Source organism: Plenodomus lingam (genome assembly GCF_022343315.1).
Source record: "Plenodomus lingam strain CAN1 chromosome Unknown contig_1, whole genome shotgun sequence".
In the NCBI taxonomy this organism is placed as follows: Eukaryota; Fungi; Ascomycota; class Dothideomycetes; order Pleosporales; family Leptosphaeriaceae; genus Plenodomus; species Plenodomus lingam.
In genome coordinates this window covers 501,865-526,363 of record NW_027093927.1, presented here as the reverse complement: position 1 = coordinate 526,363, position 24,499 = coordinate 501,865, and the positions used below count along the sequence as shown (strand labels likewise).

At 52.3% G+C, this 24,499-nt stretch overlaps 12 protein-coding genes across 12 annotated transcripts; 7 read left to right on the top strand and 5 right to left on the bottom strand.

Moving 5' to 3' along the window:
* Window positions 1–70: 70 nt before the first annotated feature.
* Window positions 71–1,180, bottom strand: IAQ61_000153 (uncharacterized protein; the record flags this gene model as incomplete). Its single annotated transcript, XM_003835263.1, has 2 exons — window positions 71–582; window positions 715–1,180. The coding sequence occupies 2 exons, from the start codon at window positions 1,178–1,180 to the stop codon at window positions 71–73; spliced, it is 978 nt and encodes a 325-aa protein (XP_003835311.1).
* A 1,771-nt stretch (window positions 1,181–2,951) lies between these two features.
* On the bottom strand, window positions 2,952–5,066 carry IAQ61_000152 (uncharacterized protein; the record flags this gene model as incomplete). The annotated part of the gene is made up of 2 exons (XM_003835262.2): window positions 2,952–4,803; window positions 4,858–5,066. The coding sequence occupies 2 exons, from the start codon at window positions 5,064–5,066 to the stop codon at window positions 2,952–2,954; spliced, it is 2,061 nt and encodes a 686-aa protein (XP_003835310.2).
* A 3,600-nt stretch (window positions 5,067–8,666) lies between these two features.
* On the top strand, window positions 8,667–9,219 carry IAQ61_000151 (uncharacterized protein; the record flags this gene model as incomplete). Its single annotated transcript, XM_003835259.1, has 2 exons — window positions 8,667–8,871; window positions 8,930–9,219. 2 exons carry the CDS (start codon window positions 8,667–8,669, stop codon window positions 9,217–9,219), a joined length of 495 nt encoding a protein of 164 aa, XP_003835307.1.
* A 603-nt stretch (window positions 9,220–9,822) lies between these two features.
* IAQ61_000150 (uncharacterized protein) lies at window positions 9,823–10,423 on the bottom strand (the record flags this gene model as incomplete). The annotated part of the gene is made up of 3 exons (XM_003835258.1): window positions 9,823–9,968; window positions 10,018–10,077; window positions 10,213–10,423. The coding sequence occupies 3 exons, from the start codon at window positions 10,421–10,423 to the stop codon at window positions 9,823–9,825; spliced, it is 417 nt and encodes a 138-aa protein (XP_003835306.1).
* Window positions 10,424–10,510: 87 nt separating this feature from the next.
* IAQ61_000149 (uncharacterized protein) lies at window positions 10,511–13,325 on the top strand. The gene is made up of 3 exons (XM_003835257.2): window positions 10,511–11,219; window positions 11,316–11,797; window positions 11,844–13,325. Exons 1-3 carry the CDS (start codon window positions 10,741–10,743, stop codon window positions 13,139–13,141), a joined length of 2,259 nt encoding a protein of 752 aa, XP_003835305.1. The 5' UTR covers window positions 10,511–10,740; the 3' UTR covers window positions 13,142–13,325.
* Window positions 13,326–14,252: 927 nt separating this feature from the next.
* Window positions 14,253–14,663, top strand: IAQ61_000148 (uncharacterized protein; the record flags this gene model as incomplete). The annotated part of the gene is made up of 3 exons (XM_066094551.1): window positions 14,253–14,321; window positions 14,383–14,484; window positions 14,559–14,663. The coding sequence occupies 3 exons, from the start codon at window positions 14,253–14,255 to the stop codon at window positions 14,661–14,663; spliced, it is 276 nt and encodes a 91-aa protein (XP_065955404.1).
* A 485-nt stretch (window positions 14,664–15,148) lies between these two features.
* On the top strand, window positions 15,149–15,554 carry IAQ61_000147 (uncharacterized protein; the record flags this gene model as incomplete). Its single annotated transcript, XM_066094550.1, has 2 exons — window positions 15,149–15,211; window positions 15,285–15,554. 2 exons carry the CDS (start codon window positions 15,149–15,151, stop codon window positions 15,552–15,554), a joined length of 333 nt encoding a protein of 110 aa, XP_065955403.1.
* Window positions 15,555–16,317: 763 nt separating this feature from the next.
* Window positions 16,318–16,671, top strand: IAQ61_000146 (uncharacterized protein; the record flags this gene model as incomplete). Its single annotated transcript, XM_003835256.2, has 1 exon — window positions 16,318–16,671. One exon carries the CDS (start codon window positions 16,318–16,320, stop codon window positions 16,669–16,671), a length of 354 nt encoding a protein of 117 aa, XP_003835304.2.
* Window positions 16,672–16,946: 275 nt separating this feature from the next.
* Window positions 16,947–18,482, bottom strand: IAQ61_000145 (uncharacterized protein; the record flags this gene model as incomplete). Its single annotated transcript, XM_003835255.2, has 1 exon — window positions 16,947–18,482. One exon carries the CDS (start codon window positions 18,480–18,482, stop codon window positions 16,947–16,949), a length of 1,536 nt encoding a protein of 511 aa, XP_003835303.2.
* A 1,415-nt stretch (window positions 18,483–19,897) lies between these two features.
* Window positions 19,898–21,324, top strand: IAQ61_000144 (uncharacterized protein; the record flags this gene model as incomplete). The annotated part of the gene is made up of 2 exons (XM_003835254.2): window positions 19,898–20,204; window positions 20,567–21,324. 2 exons carry the CDS (start codon window positions 19,898–19,900, stop codon window positions 21,109–21,111), a joined length of 852 nt encoding a protein of 283 aa, XP_003835302.1. The 3' UTR covers window positions 21,112–21,324.
* A 625-nt stretch (window positions 21,325–21,949) lies between these two features.
* IAQ61_000143 (uncharacterized protein) lies at window positions 21,950–22,524 on the bottom strand (the record flags this gene model as incomplete). Its single annotated transcript, XM_066094549.1, has 2 exons — window positions 21,950–22,231; window positions 22,339–22,524. 2 exons carry the CDS (start codon window positions 22,522–22,524, stop codon window positions 21,950–21,952), a joined length of 468 nt encoding a protein of 155 aa, XP_065955402.1.
* A 363-nt stretch (window positions 22,525–22,887) lies between these two features.
* On the top strand, window positions 22,888–23,908 carry VTC1 (vacuolar transporter chaperone). The gene is made up of 2 exons (XM_003835252.2): window positions 22,888–23,208; window positions 23,298–23,908. The coding sequence occupies exons 1-2, from the start codon at window positions 23,175–23,177 to the stop codon at window positions 23,645–23,647; spliced, it is 384 nt and encodes a 127-aa protein (XP_003835300.1). The 5' UTR covers window positions 22,888–23,174; the 3' UTR covers window positions 23,648–23,908.
* Window positions 23,909–24,499: the final 591 nt, after the last annotated feature.

The window sequence follows — 24,499 nt, the reverse complement described above, 5'->3', positions numbered from 1 at the left end:
AGTATACCCCGAAAAAAGACAAGATGACAAAAAACGGAGGTTACTAGCCACCATTCGAGCTCAGCCGCTCCTAAGCACGTTTCCAAAACAGATAGTACCGCCTCCTCGGCACATCAGCAGCCACAGGCCTACTATCCCTCAGCGCCGACCCATCCTCAAGCTGATACGCCTTTTCACTGCCCCTCTTCTTCCCCTTTTTGACATCCCTACGACTCGCACAGCAGCAGCACAGGCCCACCTGAACGAGACCGGCGAAGATGGCAAACGCGCTTGCAATCCACATAAAAGCAAACAGGGTGGTGCCAACGTCTGCGCCAATGTTGAGTTCTTGGACACCGCCAATGGTGTTGCGGAAGATGATGAACATGACGGTAGCGATGACGGCTGCGGCGGTGACGATGAGGGCGTTAAGCAGGGCGAGGAGAGAGACGAAGAGGGTGAGCCAGCGGGTGTAGACGGATATGGGCATGAGGAAGATGAGGACGAAGGAGAGAAGGGTGCCGGTTAAGAAGAGGCCGAACATCCATTGGGAGGCGAGTTTGATGAGCTCGAGGATGTCGTTGATGTCGGCGGGAAGGTTAACTAGATTGGGGATGCGTTAACCCCTTCCTTTTCCTTTTCAAAATAATAATAATACCAACAGCATTATCAATAGAACATGTTCAAGAGGATCCAAAGACAATGAGAAAAAGTGGAATAAAAAAAAAGACTTACTCGACGCCCCAGCAAGCAACTGATTGCTAATAATCTCGACCGGATTAAACCAATACAGCGTCTCTGGCTCGGAGCAAAACGTTACACCTTGCCCTTCGTAGCCCTCGCAATACCCCCACATGCCGACCTGATAGAAGTCATGGAGCCCCAATGTCTGCGCAATCGTATTGATGAGGGCAAAGTTGGGTACACTGGCCGGCACGACTTCACTCAGGTCGAGCCGGATAAAGTACCAGTCCCGGATGACTGGCCTATTGCTTACGCCACCGATGTTGACGAGGATAAGGAAGATGACGGCGATGAAGAGAAAGAAGGAGGTGAGTAGGGCCCAGGTTTTGCGGGTGCGTGTGGCGCGTTTGATTTGTTCCTTGGAGAGCTCTTGGACGGGTGGAGCGGTGGTGGTGGTGTCTGTCGGTCCGACGGCTGTCTCGTCTGGGGCCCGAGGGCGGCGACCGAAGAATCCCATATTGCTCTATGGTGGTACTTTCTTATCCTTGCTTGGTGTGTCTTCTATGGTGTGGCGGTGCGTGGCGTAGGATTCCTCAATTGCAGCGTCGCCAACGTGAAGAGAAGACGACTGAACTCCACACACGCACGCACACGGTCAAGTCCGGGCTGCCGGGAAAGAGAAATACTTCAAGCGTCCATGGGAGGAAGGCGGAGTGACAAGGGCACAACAAGGCACAAGAAGACAAACGTCAAGAAACGCGCGGACGTACAGTATTGGATCCACCACGCGGCCAACAAGGCCCAAACCATAGCGATTTGCGCGGAGGCTTATGACGTAGCTTGGGACCCTCTTGTACTAAGAAGGCCAGCCACAAAGTTTGAGAAAGCGCAGTCTTGCGGACCAACAACGACGACGCAGAAACAAGACGCTAGAGAGGCTTGAGGATGGGGCGGATGGGCGAGGGCTTGTGCAAAACGCATTGGATACGCCCAGGAGCAAAGAGCACCGGCGTAGGCAATGGTCTCTATATCGGATAGAGCGACGCTTCATCCGGAGGGAGACCTGACGCGTCGTTTATTGAGGCTGGGTGGATGACGGCGTTCTCGGCACGGATGAGGGGGGAAAGAGTGATTGCTTAGTTACCGGTACCGGTGTATACCGCTAGATGTACACCGTTACGCAGGTGCAAAGACAACAGAGGGTGGCTCAATGTAGGTAAGCTGCCTCTCGGGCCAGCGTAAGAGTGTAGAAGAAGTCCATAGGGAGACATGTTTCGGTACAAGAAAAGCGAGCGAGTGAGCGGGCGAGCGAGTGAGTGAGTGAATGAGTGCATCACATTGAATTGACAGCCACCTCATACGATAGGCAGCGAGATTTGCCCAGGGAGTCGTTCAAGGTTGAAAGGGAAGAAGTGCGGATGATCGGCAGCGCCTGAGGCTCCCAGTCTAAGTTAGCCCCAAAGGAGAAAGCCCCCCCCCAAACCAATTCGAGGCCTCCTCTTTAGACCTGTATATAGACAGGAGCTCCACGAAGTATATACTCTACTGGCCATCTACCGCTACCGTCGACGCCATCAGTCACAATACAAGTATGCCCAACGTCCAGCTTCGCTTTCTCCCCCCCCCCCTACCACAAAACACACCGCTCACGCACAATCACTTCCTTCTCATCAACAGTACTCCTAAAACCAGCAGAGGCGCTCTCTTCTTTCCATTGTTACATTTCTATAAGGCTCAACATAGGTTACCCACTTCGAATGGAATCTCGACAACACCCTCCTTCACACACAGAAGCCTCCATCCAAGCCGCACCTCCTGTTGGCAAGCCTGACCCACCTCCGCCACCATCACCACCGCTTCTTCCACAGGACCACCTTCACTTGAGAAGAACAAGGAGAGAAAAACTATAAATTAGACATAATAACGCCTATCCTTTGCCGCTGAACCGCTATACGAGTCCTACAAAACAAACGGCTGTGTCCTTTGTGTGTACAAATCCGCTTGACCGTGATGAGAAAGGTTAAGAATAACAAACTTCTGTCCACTTACAGAGACGCGTCGGGCCGACGGTGGTACAAGGACGCAAAAGAGGTGAAGAAGCAGACGCGCGCTTGAGTCTATAGCCATTTCTCAACAACATCGTCATGTCTGACATGCAAAGGGAAGCTGTTGCAAGCTTTGGATACGGCTGAGCTTTTGATTCGGTCAAGGGAGAAACAAAGCCCTGCCAGCGAGCCCGTGTATGTGTGGTGCTCAAATCTTTGTCAATTGCGGTGTACTATCGCCCTCTATGCTTTCGATACAAGGTTCATCTGCGGTCGGAGCTGGACCATGAAATCGTCTCTGGTTCCCACAACCTCTCTGGGTATTCGGCTGACCCGGTTGGCTCCGCTACGCACAGCAAATCTGCCAACTGCAGAGATGCCAGAGCGGTTCGAGCGAATAGAGCCAGCATCCGACGCCCCACTGCCGGCAGGATCACGGATTCGACCTGGCGGTGCAAAGTCCAGCGCAGTGAACGTACCCGATTTGCGCATCAGATGCGGGCTGGGCAACACAGGCAGCTCATCGTACGAGCCAACAAGAGGAGTGTGAGGTCGTACTGCAGGGCTATACGGCCTTGGGGTACCCAATGGGCTATCCGGCCGCATGCCATTTTGCCTCTCACGGAACGAGACTGGGGGTGCAAAGTCGATGGGGTCGAATACCATGGAGTTTTCAGTCAGCTTGGCGGGCGTAGGTAACGATGAAAGCGCAGAAGGGGGAGGCAAAGGCTTCCTGGCCGGTGCGGGTAGTCGTCCACTCATGGAAGACATGCCACGCGGCGGGAATTGCGACGAAGCTATTGAGCCATTGGACATGTGGGGGCTAGGTCCAGTTGTAGTGCCACTGCGGAAGCGAGGAGGGGCACGAGGAGGGGGTGTCATGGCACGACGTGTGATGGGCTCAGCAAAGGGCGCGTTGGGTTGAGCGACGATGAAGTTGCCGTTGCGCGAATCAAACAGAGTACCGTCCTGGTATTCCGAGCCGTAGTCCTCGTAGTAATCCGTGTAGGTATTGGCCCCCACAGGTTCAGGCTTCGAGTCGTCAAAGTATTCCTTGTAAAAAGATCGGATGCGGTTGGCACGTTGCTCAGGGTCCTCTTCAGGATTGTCCGAAGGAAGGGGGCGGAGGCTCATTGACAATCGGTTGGCATTGCCACCAAAGTTTTCCACACCAAGTCCAGCTGGACGTTGGGGTTGAGGTTGTAGAGGCTTTGGTGATAGAGGTTCTTCTGGTGTTAGGCTCAGACGGGGCGATGGTGGCGTTACCTGGAAGCCTTCACCGTAGCTGGAAGTGCTGAGTATGCTGTTCGTGTTGACGTTGTGGTGCACAACAGCCTGCTGGGACTGGACGCGGGGAGGGAAAGAGGCTTCAGTAGTCTCCACTGGGGATCTCGTCACTTCCTTGCTGGCAACAGCTGGCTCAGGGATGGAGATTTTGGGAACGTCCGGGGTCTTGAACTCGGCATATTGCGTCTTGGGCCCACTTGCCTCATTTTCCGTAGAGAGCGGAAGCGGTTTATTGGGAAGGCGAGGATTGAGCGGGCTGAGCGCGGGGACTGACTCCGGGAACTGCGAATCGGGTGACCGGGTGCCATCAGGAGAGAGAGAGTCGCCGCGGACGGGGACGGGAGACCTCGACATTCTTGACGCGTTCTTGAGAAGTCCATCGCCCATTCTGTCTTTCTGGGTGCCTACGCTTGAAGCCGTGTAAACAGAGGCGTGATCGCCACGAACGCGGGTGGGGCTGCGGACGCTCGCATCATCCTTGAGGAACGTGACTGGGCGATAAGGGTCGTGAGGGTCAAATTGCGAACGGGACATGGAGTGAAACGACTCTCGCGAGCCGTGGAGGCCGACTGGCAGAATGTATGGGCTTCCGGTCTCGAGGGAGAGACCGCGATCGTGGGTTCCTCGCATCTCCTTTTCAGACACGCTCATCTCGGGCCCCTTCTTTCCGTCCTTGACACCACCAACACCAGGCTCCAAACCAAAATCCAAAGAGTTATATTTATCCCTCGCATCCTCTGCAATGAGCTTCTTCTTGTTCCTGAAGTGCAAATAGACCAATACCACAGCCAGGCCGATGACGGGAATACTGTGATGGGTTAGCCCAAGTCGTACGTATACTCGCAGCGCGCTTGAAACCTACGCGATACCGAGCGCGATAGCCAGGGTAGGCGTTTGTGTAGGCTTCGTACAGCCAGGATCGCTGTCGTTTTTGCATGTGGAAGTGGCACGAGCTAGGAGGACGCGGCTCGCCTTTTCTGCCAATGTTCTGGTGACTTTGCTGCCGGCTGCGACAAATCCTTGATCCCGCACAGGGTGGTGGATATGAGTTTTGTGGAGTGGGTGCGGCATGGCTATGTACAATGTCTCATAGGGTAGTAGTTGGACAGCACGCAGTTCTTGTTCCCAAAGCGGAAAGCGACTCGAGGCAATGGCCGACGTGAGGGCAGTCGCAGCTGTACAAGGGACAGGGGGAAGTTGGAATAATATATATAAATATTAACAGCGTGAAGTTCGTGTATCGTTCGTATTTGGGCAAGATGCAAAAAGGCGATTTGCTTGTGTGTATGTGCTGTGGCTTGTATGTGCTGGAAGCGAAGATTTGGGATAAAGGAGTGATGACGGCGGATGGCCAAGTGGGAGCAACGACAACGAGAACAACAACAAACGCTTTCCGTTCCCTGTGAATTAAAGAAAAAAGAATGACTGTGGGTGGGATAAAGGAACGGCAAGAGCGTTGCAGCTGCAAAGGTTGAGGTTGCGGAGGAAGCGGCTCGGACGAGGACGGGAGGTGAAGAAAGGAAAGTGGATGAGATGATGGATGGGGGGGGAATAGATGAGGCGCCTGGGCGGGCTGCTTGGGCTGGTGAGAAGCAGACGGGCGCTTTGATTCTCGAACATGGCCGACCGAGCTCCCTATTGGCCAGGTCTGCACGGGTCAAGCCTGGGACGCCGGCGCGCTTCTTCAGGGATTTGCCCAGGGGGGTGGTGGTGGTGCGGTGAGTGCCTCAGTTGCCTAGATACATACACAGTACATAAGTAGATAGTACACAGTATGTATGTACCGACATGGCTAGGTACCATCTGCTAAGGTTGTAACCTACCTACCATGTACTGCACTGCACCTACATCGACACAAGCCGGGCCACGGTGTTTCGAGCTGGCCCTCACGAGTCGCGCGCGGGTGCTGTTGCTGCATTCCAGCATGGCCAGGTTGCCAGGCCCACCAAGGATGTCGAAAGCGAATGAATGGCAGGTACAGTACATACAGTACCCATGTGTACTGTGTATGTACTGTATGTAAGTAAGTATGGCTGCCTGTGCGTAGTGCCTTCACCTAACTATCCTCGCGAGCGCTTCCTCGTCGTCTGGCCTCGTATGTACCCGGCTGCACATCGCCGGCCCTTTGTGCCCATCGTGCGCGAACCATGGTCGTGGATACGATGCAGCTTGCACCCGACTTCAGCAATCAGGAGGCTGCGTTGGATGCCACGCGCCGTGTGGCCGTTGAGTTCGGGACAGCAGAAGTTGGCAACTCGAGTTAGACGATCGCAAAGGCTACGCTACGTGTGTTCGGGGATGATGCCTTTAGTTGGCTAGTCCCAATCGGGACTAAGCTACTGCAGGTACCGAGGGAATGGGCACACGTGATTGGCTCCCTCAACCAAAGCTCGGATTGGCTGACAGGGGGACAGAACGGCCAAGGAAGCGCCCTCAGCCCCTGAGCTACTCTATGATTGTGAACCGTGGCATCGCCATCCTACAGTCCAACCCTCACCACCGGCACCCACACAAAACCAACCCAAACTAAACCAAACCAATCTACTACCACACTACCATAACAATATCCATCACCATCATCATCATCATCATCATCCCTTTTCAGTATGCTGTGCCCACGGATGCCAATGTTCAGCCCCAATTCCTCTCGACGTTGCTGCAACGACAGGGTGGCCTCGAGCCTCATTCACAGGCATTCATTCCTCTGCCTGTTCCGATCTTCTAGAGCTAGTCTGGCCCAGAACGCCGGGACCCACTTACTGCTCATTTCCCACCCTCATAAAAAAAAACAGTCGCAGCCTCGCGCCCACCTGCTTTGTGCACGACAGGTTGCGGAGCTTCGTTCTTCATTCAGCAAACAGCCCCCTCTCATGCCGCGTGGGACTGGCTTTGCACGCAGGAACAGAGCGCCCTCTCCTCATCCTAGCTAGGACACCGCCACTTCTTCAATTTGTGCAATCACCCTGTCCTTATCACTACGAATGCCTGTCTGCCCATCCCCTTTCTCGTGCGCTTCATGGGAAAGCGCGGCATCGTTAAGCTCTGCCGTTGCAATCGATAGTCTCTGTCCGGTTTAGCTATTCCCTAGCGCTGAGCCGCTGCTGTCGCGTCGACCACTGAGATCGCCTGCACGAAACCAACAAGCTCTTTCTTTCAAAACGCCTTTGGTGGTAAGACAGGTTCGGTACGCTTGGTGGTAAGACACATTCGGTACGCTCATGTCGGATCTGTCGACATGGCTGGTCGGACATTCTGGGAGGGGGGTCCTTCATCAAATCTCGCCGCCTGCCGCCAATGATCGACAGTCACCCCTTCATTAACGTCGCAAATTACAGTATACCGTCTTGCGCCATTTGCCTGTGACAAATCGTCTGGCCCGTCGAAACGAGGGTATGTATTGAAATCGTGGCCATGTCGTTGTTCACAGGAGCTTACTGGGTTACACTTGCTGTTGATGTTTGTGTGACACCATGCGTCGCCTGTCAGAAAAATGACACCTTGACTGGACTAGTAACGAGCACGTTTCGTCTCATGTCAACTTTGCTGCTGGCTTATTAGTTTTCCGGAAAAAGTAGGTATACAGAGTCAGAAGGCCAGAATGTTGTAGTCGTTGTACTTGTCGCTGCTGCGCTGTCCAAGGAGAATCGCATGTCGGTTAGATTCCTAAAGAACAAAAATAGTGCACAGAATAAGATGACAGAGGAAAAGTGTCCAACGGACCCGGTAGAGTCGTCATGCTCAGTTGGAGACATCCGGTTCCTTCATAGGGTCGCCAGCAACGACTCTCAGGGTATGTTCATGATTGTGAGCTTCTGGCCATGTAGGCAAGTTTGTGAACGGTCTCTGGACCCCAACATCCGTTCCGTTTCAAGTCTCCGTTGTTTGACTTCATCCTTCTTCAACGTTGAAAAGACTGGCAACCGCCCGTGCAGGATTTGCAGGTTCGCATCATCGGAAGCAAAATGGTTGACTGTGTCGCGTGAACGTGCCGAATGTGTTGGGCACGTGATCCAAGCAGGGCGGCTAGGTCAGGTCAGTCACATGCCGACCATCCGATCCCACTCGACAGAAAGCTAAGAGTAGACGGCAAAACAAAGGTGCAAAGGTGCCCCGAGCCCCGATGACAGGAAGATGATGCAATTGATTGCCTAGGTCGACTGGTCACATGTGTCCGCGTGGTGTGGTGCAGTAGCACTGTCTACTCTACTGTACTCCTATGTAGTAGAGTAGTAGGCAATACATGGTAACAGGACAGTAGGTAAGTTACCAGATCACAAGCGATAGACGGCGATCGTGGGGCAAGCGTGGCAGGGGCAACGCCGGACGAGGGCAACTTGACCCGCGCTCACCAATGACGCACTGGCCATAGAGGTCACGCAACAAATCACCATCTACCAACAAAGACGTACATGGACACGACAATTCACGCTCAGCTAATCCCGTGCCTGACCCCCTTCAACGCTCCACCCTCCCGCCTCCCCCGATCCCATTCGACCATTACACCTTTTCCTCCTTATTTGACGGCCACTCTACGGCTGTTGATCGCAAACACATTGCCAGTCACATTCCACTCACACAAACGCCCCCGCCCATTGTTCCGTCTCACATACGTCCGAGTCCGATTCTTCTTACGTTGACCGGGACGTTCAAGCTTGCACAAGCACATCCAGTATGACTTCCTCGCAAACAGCAACTTCACGCACTCCCATGTCTGGTGGCGGTAGCAGGACCATCGAGGTCCGGCCACAGCCTGTGCTGCGCCTGTCTGCCCCTTCTGGCGTCCTGCGCCTGCGTGCAGAGCCAGCAGAACAGCGGCGCATTCAATGGGCCGAGGATGTAGTCGACAATGAAGGAATGGGCAAGAAATCGTCAAAAGGTACGTGCGCCGAGTTGCGCTTTCTGAGCGACCATCAGAACTCTGACTATCCATTCAGTTTGCTGCATCTACCACAAGCCTCGCGCTGCTGACGAATCGTCCGACGATGACTCCTCGGACAATTCCTCGTCAGATTCAGATGCCGACTCCGAGCCAGACAACAGCACAGCCAGACCGGCTGGCAGGAGTGGTAATCATCGGGGCCGAAAGCCTCATTCGCACGACCACGGCGACTGTGGAGATGGACATGACCATGGTGAAGATTCGGGAAAACAACAAAAGCGCACTCGCCAGCGACGCAAGCCCAGCCCGAATGCTTATGAGAAAATGCCAAAGACCAAGAAATAGGCCTCGCCATCACAATCCCTCAATTAGCTTGCAAGATTCCACACCTGGATTGATTTGCACAAAACCCTCACGACATGATTGACATTCACGACTGCTGTACTAGCAAGGAGTTTTGGGGTTTCTTCATCATCATGTACAAGCGCCTTGTACCCAGCAAAACCAAAGTGATCAAAAGTTGCAGAAACCGGGGTTGGACATTCGGAGAACCATGCATGTATCCACAGCGTATCGACCTGCTCAAGGGTACTTTCTTGTATCACAGTAGCGATTCAAGTACAGTTGCGCATGCAACGAATTTGGCCATGGTTGTATTGCTACCTTTGTGCCCTCGTATCCTCTCTTGTGACCTTCTGTTCATTTGCGAAAGAATTCTTCCGGCGTGGGTTCCAGCGTGTACAGCCTGATACTCCGACTGGCTTTGACGTTGGGCTCCTGTGCATGACGTGCACCACAAACCACTCGTTCTGTCATCTCTCGCGAATCGGAGAAACCCCGTTCCACTCCACTCTCTCGTATCGGGCACGCTCTGATTGATACGCCCCCTGTAGAGTCTACCAGCGCAGAGCGCTTGAATATGATTTCCTTCTTCGTCACGTGTCATCTTCATTCTGGAGCAGCACCTGCATTGGCCTGTTCCAGAAGCGCAGGCGCATGCTGCGTGGGAATCCGCACAAGAGTTTGGGGCAAGGGGGGCGCATCCTCAGCCCTCTTCTCTGCATCCTCTTCCTCTTTTGGCTTGGGAAGTTTGGCTGCAACGAATTAGAGCTAAGCTTGGGCAGGATGCATGGAGTGACTTACTGGATGCCATGTTGATTGCGCGGAGGACGTTGTGCCAATTTGAAAGGACGGCGGCGACCGCTGGAAAAGGGACACGTCAGTCTCACATCTCGTTGGTAGTGACGGCGCATCATCCATTGAGTAGTGGGTGCGTGCGTGCGTGTGTGTCTGTTCTCGATGCCAAATTCAAACAAACTGTACTGTACTGAGACATACCTTCGGTCCCGTCAGATAGAGTTTGCAGCTTATCTGCTAGCATCTGCATTTGGTCTGCCAATCCACCACTGAGTGCTTGCAAGTCCTTGAGGTTCGCAAGTTCGGCTTTCTTCTCTGCGATGCGTGCGAGCATCACTGGAGACTGCTGCTGCGAGCCACCCAGCGACGGATTCCGTAGATGAGAGGGTAGAGGACGGGCATAGTTTGACATTTTGTCTGACCTGAGGTGAATATGCTTCGCCTTCACACCCTCTCCGAGGTGCGACGTGAAGTTGCTAGTGGACGCGTCTTCTCCATGAGGCCCCTCCGACTCACGTGCCAACGCTCCCACACGACGCCCAAAAGAGCCCTAGCGTCCGCGTTGCTAAGGTAAACAACGCCCCCCAACTTACACGATATGACGATAACGAGACGGGCAACAACGACACACAGCGCACGATTCCAGGCCTGCCACAACCACACACATTTCATTGCTAGACAAATATTGTCCATTATCCATCTCGACATACATAACCCTTCTCTGCGCACATGGCGCGCCTAAACGAGCCACCGGTTGCGCCGCCGCCATCGGCGGAGACTTTGGATGCTGTGAAGCGCCGTTTTTTGCGACAGAATCGCGAATTAGCCAAGACAAATTCGCAGCAGTCTATTCGCATCCGGAGTCTCGAGAACGACTGTTCGCGACTGCTGGCAGAGAATTTGGCGCTGAGGGAGCAGGTCTTGAATCTGCACAACAACATCGAGTCGCAACCTGCATTGGATCACATTGACGCGGTCAAAAGCGAACTTGAGGCTAAGCTTTTGGAGCTTGGTGGTCTGGTTGCAGGGCTGTCGAAAGGAAAGAAGAGTACATCGGAGAGAAGCACAGAAAGGCGCAAGAGTCAGGTCTCAGCGCGAAGAAGGAGTGGGGAGAGACAATGGAGGAGTGGACTTGGGCTGCAAGAGGTTGAAAATGGCATGTTGCCGACAATTACAGAGGACAAGTACTATCCTCGCACCACTCTTGGGTATGTTTACTCGGATTTTTCCGCCATTCAACGAGGCTTCACCCCAGTCGCGGAGCTTTAAAATGGTAGACTATAGTGCAGACTGACCGTGTACAGTGCCGAAGAGCTTCAACAAGTGCTCATTGATCCTGATAGCCAATCGCCCGATATTGGCCCCCCACCTGTGTCGCGATTCGAGGATGAACCCATCGCTTTCAACACCGATGCTCGCGCAGAGGAGCCGGTAGAAGAGCCGGCAGAGGAGTTGGCAGAGGAGATAGCAGAGGAGCCAGCAACATCCGAAGAAGCCACACTGTCTGCCAATCTCGAGACACGTAAGAAGCGGCGAGAGAGTGGGCCCAAACTGAACATTCGTCGCGTCTCACTATTTGAATCCGCAGAGGAGACGGAGGAGACAGCCATGAAGCCAGCCCGCGCAACCAAACGAAAATTCAGTGTACAAGAAGATGAGGATAGACTTCTCTCCAAAGGAGAGCCATTCAGGTTCAGCCGCCGAACTACCCCAGCTGCTTCGGAAATGGAGGCATCTAACGAGGCATCTAGGCCCTCTTCGCCTGAACGACCTGTTCTTGGAGCTAGTAAGACTTGTCTTCACTGGATCATGATCTTCGCTAATTGTCGCAGAACCTGTCAATACCGATCCAGTTGTTACAGTGTCACCAAAGAAGCAGCGCTCCTCTGTTGAGGACAAACCGGAAAAGCCTGCTAAACCTGTAACCAAACATCGTGTTCGCCCTCGTTTGAACATTACGCGCAATAACACGCAACCTGACTTCCCCGTCCTACCAATGCCTGAACCAATACTGACGGCCGACATCGTCCTCGACTCGCTACCACCGAAGACGCCAGCTGTGGAATCCATATTTTCTCCTCCTTCCACGGAGCCTTCGACCCAGCGACCAGAAAACAAAGACACGCCTCCACCCGGCGATCTCAACGCTGCTGTCCAGACCGGACAAGGGACTCGACCTGGGCGTCGTGCACGCCCACAAGTCAGCTACAAGGAGCCCAGTCTCAACGTCAAGATGCGACGCCCCGACGCCAAGTTGGTGGACGCAGTGGTCGATCGAAGAACTAGTGTAGAGTCTCAATCAGCACCTCCGACTACGATCAAGCGCCAGACAGCCGACGATCTGAACTGGAAGCCAGTGACAGCTATTCCTGGTCGTGGGGCCGACGAGGAAGTTGAAGTCGGAAGTCCACTGCGACAAAAGCTCGATAGGCAATCGCAAGACACGAAGACCTCGCCAACCACAGAATCCACAGTAGAGCGTTCGACCGCTTCCAAAGCCATATCAGCATTGATAAACGAGACGAGCACGGCTAAACGGAGAGCATCCGCTTCAGCAGATGCATTGGTCTTGAAAACAGCAACAGAGCCTGTGGTAGCAAAGTCTTCGGACCTGGTAGTCCCTACAAAGGCCCCGAATGTTAAGCCAGAACCACAAGAGGCAGACAACATGGCCGTATTCGATTTCGCAGAGTCTTCACCCGTGGAAGCAGTAGCTAACCCCCGAACGCGCATTACCGAGCTTGCAAAAGCGGCACGAAGCGCACGCCGTCACTCCACTGTCGCGAATACATCATCTACGACCGAAGACCACAATGCAGAAAAGGCTAGCGGCGCACTCCCCAGTCTGCATAAGCGCACGGGTAGCGGAACTACAAGAAGCACCAGCACTACAAATTCAGGCATCAAGAGTACCACGAACCTGGGCAAGAGCACATCCGCGTCTGGGAGACTGTCTGCAAAAGAGAAGATGGCTATTGCCCCACTTCCTCCCAGCGGAAGCAGTATTGATCTCCGCACAAAAGCTGAGGCTGCAGCCTCTGAGAAAGAAGCACAGCCCATGACAGCGAGAGAGACGAGTGCTCTGAGGGCCGAACGGGCCGCGAGTCGGAGAAAGAGCATGATGCTGTGAGAAGACATTTAAAGTAACATAATGTCGTTGTTTGGATATCAAGCGCGGTTTTGAATTGATGAAGGTCTTCTTTTTCTCTGGATGATTGTGTGCGTGTGTGTGTCGGTTTAACTTGGTTTGATCAATCATAGCGATGGCGTTTTAAAATGATACAACGATGCCAGGTTCGAGTCTTATGGGCAGGTATTCCGGGAGTGGTGGTAATTCGGACTTGGCAGCACTTTAGTACGGAGGTGGCTTTCAAAAGTTCTTGCTGACAGGGGTGTCTATATTACCGCCGTGATACCACCAAAGCTTAGACTACTCTATCGCGCCGCCCCTCCGTATACTTATTACCACCTTCTAGTCTAATAATCTACTAAACATAATACTATATACGCTCTATCTAAGCCTAGATTTAGTATTAAGGTAGCTTATCCTAAGCCTTTAACTATACTTTTGTACCCTCTACTCTACTCTTAAGAGCGCCCTTCCTAATAGTGCGTGGTAAAATACCTGTAACAAGGCTAGGCTAAAATAGCTAGCGCTTACTAGATGCCTAGGCTAGACTTGAACAAGGTTCATGGGTTGGCACTAGGGTCTAGCACTATTATCTGTTAAGATATATGTATTATACTATGCGAGGATTACTTAGCTTAAGTATTCTCGTGCGTACCTTTTAGACCATGGCCAAGTGGTACAGGCAGGGGAGATGACGTAGTATTTATTTCACAGGCAGGGCGCCTACCTTGTTACAATACCTGTAATAGCACTAATTTAGGTAGTAGATTTGCCACTAAAAGGTAACTTTAGAGTTATAATAAGCGCACAGGTATAGGGATTAGTATTAGGAGCTATAGTAGAGTAAAAATACTAAAGGATTAAGTAGATAGACTATTACTACTACTATCTATAGCTTCAAAATTGAGTGTGTGTAGGCCAAGAAAGTAGGGCCGATAGATCAGCCGCTAACAAATACGCTAGCAAGAACTTTTGAAAGCCACCTCCGTACTTGGTAGCAAATAGAGATTTGCCAGGGAGAGCTTATGCCCTAGATTCCACGTATAAAGAAGGGCTCGTGTACATACCGTACTCCTTGGTACACAGATCTGCTATCCTTACCTTTGCCAGCATGAAATCACTTACGAGCTTTATTCTCCTTTGCCTTTCCAGCGCTTGTGCCAGTACATTGCGGCATGGTGTATGTTCTAGTTCATGTCTTCGTCATTTATACATGTCCATGGTGAACTAACACACTTTAGAAATGCGAGCTTCCATCAGCGTCCTTGGCTTATAAAGTACCTGAAGAAGGTGCTTGTCAATCCGATGATCCTACCGGCAATTATGGAATGAGATGTTCGCAAGCAAGTCTCCCTTATCTATAGGGCCTAACTGTAGCGGAAAATTCACACAAGAGATGATGCTAATAAAGGAGTAGACTTCGAAGTGCTCAAAGCCTGGCAATCCTTGTTCTTTCGAATTTCTTGATCAAAACACGCCTCCGGAGTATATATTAGGCCTTGCAGGTGCAACCTGCTCTTAATAAGGAACACTTGGTTGGCCCTTTACATTCTCGAATCCGTGGTAGAGAGTCGATTGTGAGTTTGGGAAAAGTGCATAGTTTGCTGCTGCTGCTACTGCTGCTACTGCTGCTATTATTCGCTTGTTTGCTTCATGGGAAGATGAACAGACTTGGATAAACATGAATCAAATCAAATCACAGATGAGAGATTAATTTTGTGGTTGATCCAGTGTGGTTATGAGGACCTCTTATTTGTGTTTAATATAACTTGGCTCAGCAAATCAATTAGATACATACCTGTTGCAAGTAATTTGGTTGTTATAAAGGGGGCTGCTAAATTTAATCAAATGTACGGGCTTATCTGTTTCCAATTTGATTTAGCGCAGTAAGCAAATCAACATAAAAGGTTGCAACTGTTCACCAGTCTGGTAGAAAAAAAATGCTTGATGAAACAGCTAAGATCGTTGACCGATGCCTCGTTCTGAGAATCAGCTGTTGAAGATGGGATGGACATGGCGGAATGGCTAACTACCATAGATATTCACTCCCTAGGTGATTTTTCGACGTCGGTACTCTGTGCACACAGATGGCGCTACAACATGCCTACTAAGAATTCCAACTCACTTACTCCAACATATGAAGATTCCAGCTTTCATCACCGAGCTAGCTCACCACCACAAGCAATACGTGGTCCTGCAACTCATCACGCATGCCGTCACTCGTCATTCACCCAAAACAGTCCCAAACCACCACTTACGGCTACCCGGCACCTTATCCTCCAGCGACGTTGCCCTACTCGCGCACATCGCATCACGAGACTGCCCGCCTAAGCAGCCAGGCCAAGCTCCCCCATTGACGTCACGCGGGCTGAAGAAAAGCGTTGCGTGTGCGGCCTCGCGGCCTGAGGAGTGAGTACGATGAGTGCGAGGCTGGGATTGGGTGTGGCTGTTTGTGGCGCGGGCACGGTCTTTGCCGGTTTACCGTTTTACCCGTTGTTTGAGGTGCAAAGCTGGCGGTGGGGCTCTAGGGACTAGGTGGTTTGGTCATGTGGGCTCCATGGGTTCTGTGGTGGGTTGGGCAAGGGAGGGCGTGGGGATGCTTATTGGGTGGGGAGGGCTGGGTTGAGGGTGTCTAGTGGAGTTTGTGGTGAAGGTGGGTTGATGGCTGATGGCTGATGTTGAACTACCTAGAAGCGGAGGATGGATAGATAGTCTTGTCGATGGCTTGGCGGGAAAGAAGAGGAAGAGGATATATATATGGTGGTTAGATCCACCTTTGTGGGGAGATTGTCGAGTACGAGATTATGAACAGTTGAGATCAGACACTGAAGACGAAGTTATAAAGATCAATTCCTACTGCTACGACAAACCCAACAAAAAGCAATACGTCCCAACCTATCATCACTTGATCTTCAGTATCAGTTTCAATATCCACACAGATGACAGGCCACCACGCAACCTCAATCTCAGCTCGAGAATTGTCCTCAAGACTTACCACACTCCACCAACAACAACAACAAACACAACAAACACTCTCTCCTCCATCCTCCTTCTGCAACAGCAGCAACAACGATAACAATAACAATGGAGACCCCTTCCCCCTCCCCCCAACCCACCGACGAGCCCGAACCTCCTCCTTCGACCTCCCCCTTCCCCCCTTCTCAAAGTCCTCAACCATGTCCACAACCAGCACAACCAGCACCACTGGCACCACCACCTCCGGCCTTTCCATCTTTCCCGCGCAGTCTGCCATGCCCTTGTCGAGCCGCGCGAGCGCGCAAGTGGGCGCGGGTGATTTCAGCAAGCCTCGGGTCCATCAGCGGAGTCGACGCGACAAGCAGGGGAGTAGGGGGCCATTGCCGGGCGATGAGGAAGAGACAGGGGGAATGCCGTTTAGGTACTATGGACGACACTCGAATCAGTGGTTGTTCAACGATTTTAGTATTGGAGATGCCGTGGGTAGGGGATTCAAGAGGGTATTTGGACGGGAGAAGGGCGAGGAGGACTGGCTGGAGAGGAGGGAAAAGTAGAGTTTGGGAGATTGTTGGTGGGTGGGAAAATGGTGAGGGTTGGGGGGATTGGCGAAGAGTAGGGAGGATACAATGGCTAGATAGAAGGGGCCGAATGATCGAGTACATTGTTGTCTTTGGGGAGCGATTGGTGAAAAGATACACATACAGTGACGTTTGTTTTGTGAACATTTTGTGCTTGTGTTGGAGAACGCCGTATGCCTGCGCCTGCATGGTTACGTGGGTATATGTCAAGATCAAAGAAACGCCTACCACATATGCTGGTGATGATCTGACTATGTCCCAGGAACACCGTCCTTTGTCCGTATCCTCCCTTCTCGTATCGACCCTATAGTCACACCAGCTTCGCCCGTCATCCAACCGGGCATCTTCTCACCATCTACAATGCCTTCTTCCACCAATTGCCGTATGCCAGCAAATACATGCGTACCCTGGAACGTGACACGCACGCTGGGCACCCAGCCTTCTTCATTTTGAATTTCCTCAAGGTCCTCAGCAGTCCTGTCCAGAAGAGAGGGCCTGCCACGACGGGAACGATTCGAGGTCTGCGCATCTTGATTCGATGTATTGCCGTCAATGTGAGCAAAGCTTTTGTTATTAAGGGCAGATGGGAACGGATCGTCTATGCGGACTTCTACCCGTTCTAAACCCTGACCGTCATTTGGTTTCCCAGAGTTCCCAAAACGCCCGGCCGCTACTTCTTTGCGTCGTTTAGCTTCTGAGGATTCCTTGTCATCCAATGGCCGCTTGGCTCGACCGGGTCCTGGTTTTGTATCATGCGTGGCACTCTTACTCGTCGCATTTTTCTCCTTCTCGTTGGCTTTTTGCGTAGTGATGAAGTCGAGCGCGTTTTGACTGAAGCTGTGGTCTTGGAAAATGCTCCAGCCTCCTGTTGCTGCATTGCTCTTACCAGACCCTCTGTAGGTCAAGAGGGCATCAAGCGATTTGGTTGTGAAGTTTGTAGTAGTGAGTTGGTACCGAGCTGACGGCCGAGAGAAAGCTTTGGGTATAGCCTGTTGCACGATATCTCGCAGGTGTCTTCCCTCATCACCCACCACTTGCCCTGTAAGTGTTGCTAGCGAAGAGTACACAAAAGGAGATCCATTTGGCCAGATGAAGAAGACGGCTTTGGCACTGTCTGTGCTATTTGACTCGACTGCTAGTGATGCTTCGTTGCTATATGGCGAGTCGTGTATGTACACGCGTAGTATGGTCATAGGTGTGGCCTTGATTCGTGTGATGAGGTAATGCGCCTTCATGAGCGGTGTCAACTCGCGCACTAGATTTGACATGAAGGTTTGTGCCTGGAATCGCGGTAGGTGGTCATAGTCGTTTGTGACTTCCATATCGGCAACGGCAGACCGCGAGTTGGGTATACGGGTCAGGCGCTTCGCAGTCCATCGCAATGCGTTTGGGTGATCGAGAAGGTATTGGATCTCTGCGGTTGCAAGCTGGTACATGGATATGCCCGTCCTCCAGTCGCCCTGCAATATGCGATCAAGAATCTCTTTTCGGCCACCCTTGCGTGCAGCCAGTTCTTTGTATATCTCCTGTAGTGCCTCGTAGCTCTGCGCTGGCGCATACAACTCCTCGTCCTCTTCTTCGTCCTCTTCTTCCTCTCCATGACCACGGCGATCGGCCAATAAGTAGGGCTTGCAGAAGTCGCGGTTCTTTTTGCTGAGCCATTGCTGGGCGAGGGATGCCAGGGATTGGCGCGAGAGCTTCGTAAAGGTGCGCTGGACTTCACGATGGGTGACGGGCAGGCGGTGAGAGTGGGGGATGTTCTTGTAGTCTGGGGCGGTCGCCATCATGTGCCACTTTTGCCGTCGTCTACATGAGGAGCCTTTAGTGGGCAGCGCAACGACGCATGGCCGTGTTCCTCATTTGTTATCGATAGTGCAATGGCGCGGTTTGGACGCGTCTGGGACTCTTTGGGACGGGAATGGGGGCACAATCATGTCTGCACGTGATTGTGACCCGTTCGAACATGGAAAGCGGGGGTCCCACCCAAAAACGGGGTCATCACGTGCCCCGCCTCTTCCACACCTGCATGCACTCAGCTTACTGTGCATGATCGGTAGACAACTGGTAGAGTAGTCCAGTGGTGGAGGAGAGCAGTAGTAGACTATAGTACACACTCCAGCAAGTGTACTCTACTCTTTGCGTCACACAACTGCCATGAGAATGGTACGCTAGTTCATCGCATTTACCCAGTAGCAAGCCCTGATGCAGGTCAGCGTTGATGCCTCGACCTGCCTGCTACTCTATAGAGTAGATAGAGTACACTCGATAAGATACTCTACTGGGCCCTGTAGTCAATGAACAGCCCCTCTCTAGAGTAGTCGTACGCTCTGATACAAGTCAACTCACATCACATCGCAACCTGCCAACCTCTCGTAGGACTCGTACAATTTGACAAGTCCACCCACTGCCGGCTGAAAGGCACAATGCTCATCCTTCATCGGCGGAAGAATCTCGGAAGGGCGAGGGTGAATGCTGATTGGTGCTGTGCCATCGGACACTATCTTTGATGACAAACCCTGACAAAGGAATGGCCGAAGACAAACTTCAAGACCACCACTCGGGGGCGTAATTCACTCGACCCATCAGCAAAGGAACTCGAGCTGTCAGGACCAAGAACAACGGCAGTCAGCTGCAAACATCAGCACACCCGATTACTCAGAGCAATACCCCTCGCTCCTTTGCAGCAGATATTGGGACAGAAAGTGCGAGCATCTGCTGTCTTCACGAGCGCGTGGGGTGCAAGAGGCTCGGCATCGCATCTGCCTCTGTAATCGGCCAAGGCAGTTTTGGCGCGGGGTCTAATTCTTAAACGACCGTCCGAGATCCTCTCTTTGACCGAGTGGGAACGTCACCACTTTTTGCCCACACACGCACACCCACATTCGCCCACACCCACACCCACACTTGTCCACATCCACACCCCACATACCTTACCTACACCTCGAGCATTTGATGCAGCCAACACGTCTCTGAGCGGATTGCGACCTCCCAAAGGCCATCAACTCCCCATATCCTGCACTCTCTCAGGACCAGTCGATTAGCACAAGCACCGGATCGGGCCCACGTCTCTCAACATCCGGAGATCGCCGTGACGAAAACCCCTCGATAGACTGCAAATCTCCACAACGCCGACTTCCATCTCAAGGCGCACCTTTTTCCTGGCACTTCGAGGCTTCCGTCGTCGTCGTCGTCGTCGTTGCGAATGTCGGCCTACAAGGGACATCGCGGACCCAACGTGTCCCAGTACATTGCAGACCTGAATATGCTGTCGCCTACGCAAGATCTGCTCGCTGATCCAGTCCCTATCGAAGACGAGTTTTCCGTCTTTCTCAACGCAGACTTTTACGACGTCAACGGCCCTCTGAATCCCAGTATCGATTTCACATCTCCAGTCGATTTCAACGTCGACGTCGACTCTGCACCGGCCCAACCGCCGAAAACCGGCGTGTCTCCTACGCGACCATCGGAAAGCACTGGCGTCGAGCCTGTCATGGACTTCAGCTTGCAAGGTGAGTAATTCTCCGTAAGGAATGCCCTTTTGATGTCTGTTCTTTTCCTGGGTCTTTCCGTATCCTGGTTCATCGTCAACGGTCGTACAAATGCTTGCAAACCGCTCGTCCAATGGGCGGCTTGCATGGCGCATGAAAACCCCGCCTTGTACAGTGCAACCCCCACACTTGAGCTTTTGGCCACTTGTGATGCGGGATGCCACTGCAGCCTGTCGATGAGCATCACCATCCTCGTCCAGCACGCAATAGTCCAGCCCGTGTATTGCCCTATACCGGCGCATACTGTATCCAGAGCTCTTCATCATTTGGCCGTTGCCGCTACCCTCATACTGTAGCCATGTCTGACTTTGACCTCTTTTCAGGCGACTTCTCCTTCACCGACTTCAACAGCTTCGGCGCAAGCACATTGCTTGACCCATCCCTACCTGGCTTGCCTCAACCACAGCCAGCAGACTACTCTCTGCCACCTACATATGATTCATCGACTTCGTCAATCCCTGCACTCGGTCACGATTTCGACTCGAGTCTGAAGAAGCGCAGGCTGGATGACGATATCCCGGAGCACTTGGATGCGAATGCCCGCCTCGCCGCCGAAGAAGACAAGCGACGCCGTAACACCGCCGCCAGTGCCCGTTTCCGTGTGAAGAAGAAGCAGCGCGAGCAAGCACTCGAGAAGACTGCCAAGGACATGTCCGACAAGGTCAACATTCTCGAGACGAGGATCCAGCAGCTCGAGACAGAAAATGCATGGCTCAAGGGCCTAATCACAGAGAAGAACAGTGGTAAGAGCTCATCTGAGCTCATCGCTCGTCTAAGTAAGCACGAGGAGCATGCCAGTGGACGGAGTAGCAGCACGCACACGGACGGTGTTGGCACCAGGGCTGAGTGCTCAAAGGTGGCCGCCTAAAAGAAGAGTTTTCAAATTTTTATTTCAAATACAGTGTCCTTGTCTGATCTAATCTAACAAGTCTTGTTGTTTCCATGTCTGCATTGTAGATGACGGCAGTGTCTAATGTATGGGTGACGGGACTTTGGACGGCGCAGTTGTGGACTTTGTGTAGATACCAAACTTTCAATCGCGACTAGAACATGAAATCCTAGTTCTTCCTCCCTTCTGCTATTGTGTTGTCCCCTTTTGTCATGATCCAAGTTGAGGCAGTGCTACAAGCAGAAAGATGAGAAAGTCGAGACGTTACTACCTAGCCCAGGCCCTAGGACAAACAAGATTCACCTAGTCTTTCTTTCTTGTGTTCATCTCATTCCCTACAAGGTTTTTAGTCTTTGTATGTTTGTCGGGTCATGTGGTCCATGGCACTGTGGTGCCAGTCAGGTGAATGATAACCCGGGGAGAATCATGGCGAGAAATGGGGGAGGCGGGGGAGAGATAGGTTTAGATGATGAAGGATGAAGGGGTAGCAGGGGTTTTGGGGGGTGGGTTGCTGTTTTCATTTGTAGTAGTTATAATGGTCATAGAAAGGACACGATTTTCTCTACCCACTTATCATAGAAGCTGGCAATGTATTCACATGTTTTAGTAGTGCACAAATGAAGAAGAAAAACTAGGTATCGCATTTTCGGCTTCACCGACAAGGACTCCATGCTAGACTTATGCACATATATCGGATCTCACGCCGACACTACTATTATCACTTGCATCACCGCTGCTTCGCACAGACAGACAGACAGACACACTCCCTCTCTCACCCTCTCCCCGCCTCCCTTGTACACGATTGCTCTTCTCATATTTATAGGGCAATCCAGGTAATGGTAATCACAATATCCATGCCCTTCTTCTCTGCTGCCTCCCACTTGTAGCTGTATGTGCCGTCCTTTTCGTTATTCCAAAAGGCACCCACGGCGCTGTGCATGCCGCGACGGCCGTGCTTCTCGGGTTCTGAGGGCGAGCCAATATGCTGGATGATGGTGCTGTTGGCAATGTATTTATAGGCAGGTTGGGCGGGTTCAGAGGGGGTGTTGGAGTCGGCGGGGGGCGAGGTTTTGCTGATCAGGGATTGAAGCATCGTTTGCTGCGTCCGACATTATTAATCATAAGAGCGAAAAAAAAACCAGTGTTTCTGGTCGCGTGCGCCGCATGTGGGAATGCGAGCCAGGAGAAGATGATGTGTGGGCTTACGATGATAGTGGTGTTCCATTCTGCGACTTTGGAGTGGTCGTATGCTTCAGCTGCGCCGATGGCTTGCTCGCAGGCCTGTAACAGGTTTGTTAATATACATTCCTGTAGTTCCAATTCGGGGAATGCATACGCTGCTAGCGATTTGCTCGAGCTCAGATGTTGGGAGCGGTGACGCGGTCTGCACATGGTGAGTAAACGCTGACTGTGACAACGGGTATATGGCAAGTACTGACGGCAGCCATTGTAATGTAGCGATAGGGATGGAGTCAAGGTGTTGGGGGTGAGGGCTGGATTATATCACGCTACGTGGTGTCGTGGGGAGAATCGGGTGAGGCTTTGGACAAATGTCTGTTGGTGTTTACGCTGTATGTTTGCCAGGGCCCAAGCGCCCGTCGGTGCGTGGACGACTTAAACTTCAAAGAGACGGGGGGGGGGGGAAGACGGGGAGTGAGCCAGCCAGTCAGACATCAGTTAGACATCAGCCACATGTCAGCCATGCAAACACATCCACGAGCCACATTCCAGCCACACACTCACACAAGACCACACATCGGCCAAGACACTCCCGTTGTGCTAAACGGCGTGACATCCGCATCACGTGGGTGCCCTGATTGGCCGCGCTGCGTCAACGCTTCTTTGCGCGCTGTGAGAGAGCTTCGTCTCTACAAACAGAGGATTTGAGTTTTTGTGTATCTTCGTCAACAAAATCTCTCCAAGACTACCTGTGCAGATCTTCTGTCTGGAGCCATACCAAGGCACCAAGGAATCGCAACACCAGCAGGCGCTTCTTGTACACACGCCAGTTGGGGTGGAATACCGACACCATCATCATCACCATGTCCAGCCAGCCTCTCCTCCAGACTGCCCCAGGTATGTTGAAGCTCCCCACCTTCACCCGCAAGAACGCGCCTGTATTTCCCAATCCACACGCGTCCCATTAGCTAACATCATCACCATAGGCAAGCGCATCGCCTTGCCCACGCGCGTCGAGCCCAAGGTCTTCTTCGCCAACGAGCGGACCTTCCTCTCATGGCTCAATTTCACTGTCATCCTCGGCGGCCTAGCCATCGGCCTTCTCAACTTCGGCGACGGCATTGGCAAGATCTCCGCTGGCCTCTTCACCCTCGTTGCCATGATGGCTATGCTCTATGCGCTCTTCACTTTCCACTGGCGCGCGAGGAGTATAAGGATGCGTGGTCAGGGTGGCTTCGACGACAGGCTCGGCCCGACCATCTTGACGATTGCCCTCTTCTGCGCCGTTGTAATCAACTTTGTGCTGAGGTTGACGGTCGGAAGCGAGAAGAAATAAGATAAATGGACCACCAATACAAGGGACACGGACGGTGGACATGTGGTCCACAAATGCACATAGCAAAACGGATCAGAATACAAAAACTTGGGGGAGTTGGAGTCAATAACGTAGCCGCATCAGGCTTGTGTTCATATCGCTATTATCACATGTTTCCAATGGACTCTTCTATCAGCTATTCCAATACCACTTGTTGCACCACTACGTGATACAAAAATCAAAGGACGCAGCTTTAATCAAAGGACGAAGGCATCACACACCTCGCAGATTTCCGTTTCAAAGTCGAGTGGTGAGCTGCGACTAGGCGCCATAGGCGCAGTGTTGCAACTTCCACACCATTCCTAATACCTAACGCCATGTGACCTACAAAGGGCAATCCCCTAGAACCGCGGCGTAGACGGACCGATCAGCACCGGCAATGCAATAAACCAGCACTTCCTCAAGAAAGCCGCCCCCGCATTCCGTCATACCAGCTATGCTAAAAAAACTGGCGCCTCGTCGGATAGTGAATGCGGTGTGTATGCAGTGCATTGTTTCACTACATGATCATAAGGCTGATGGCTCCCAGGTTTTTCCTTCCTGCCACCTCCGGTGACTGACTACAGGCGGTCAAGTCGGATGGTGTCCCACTCCTCTTCGAATCGGATGCTCTACCGAGCAGCTTTTGCGTACTCGGATGTGTCAGCTTTATGGTTCAGTGGCATTATGGCTAGCAAAATATGAATCTTAGTCACTAGGCTTCATCTTACAGCACATCAATCGGATCAACGGTAGCGAATGGTATGCAAAGACTCCATTCCCACTATGTGCAAGAAGGCAACGATGTGGCTAGGACATGATGTCTAACGAGTC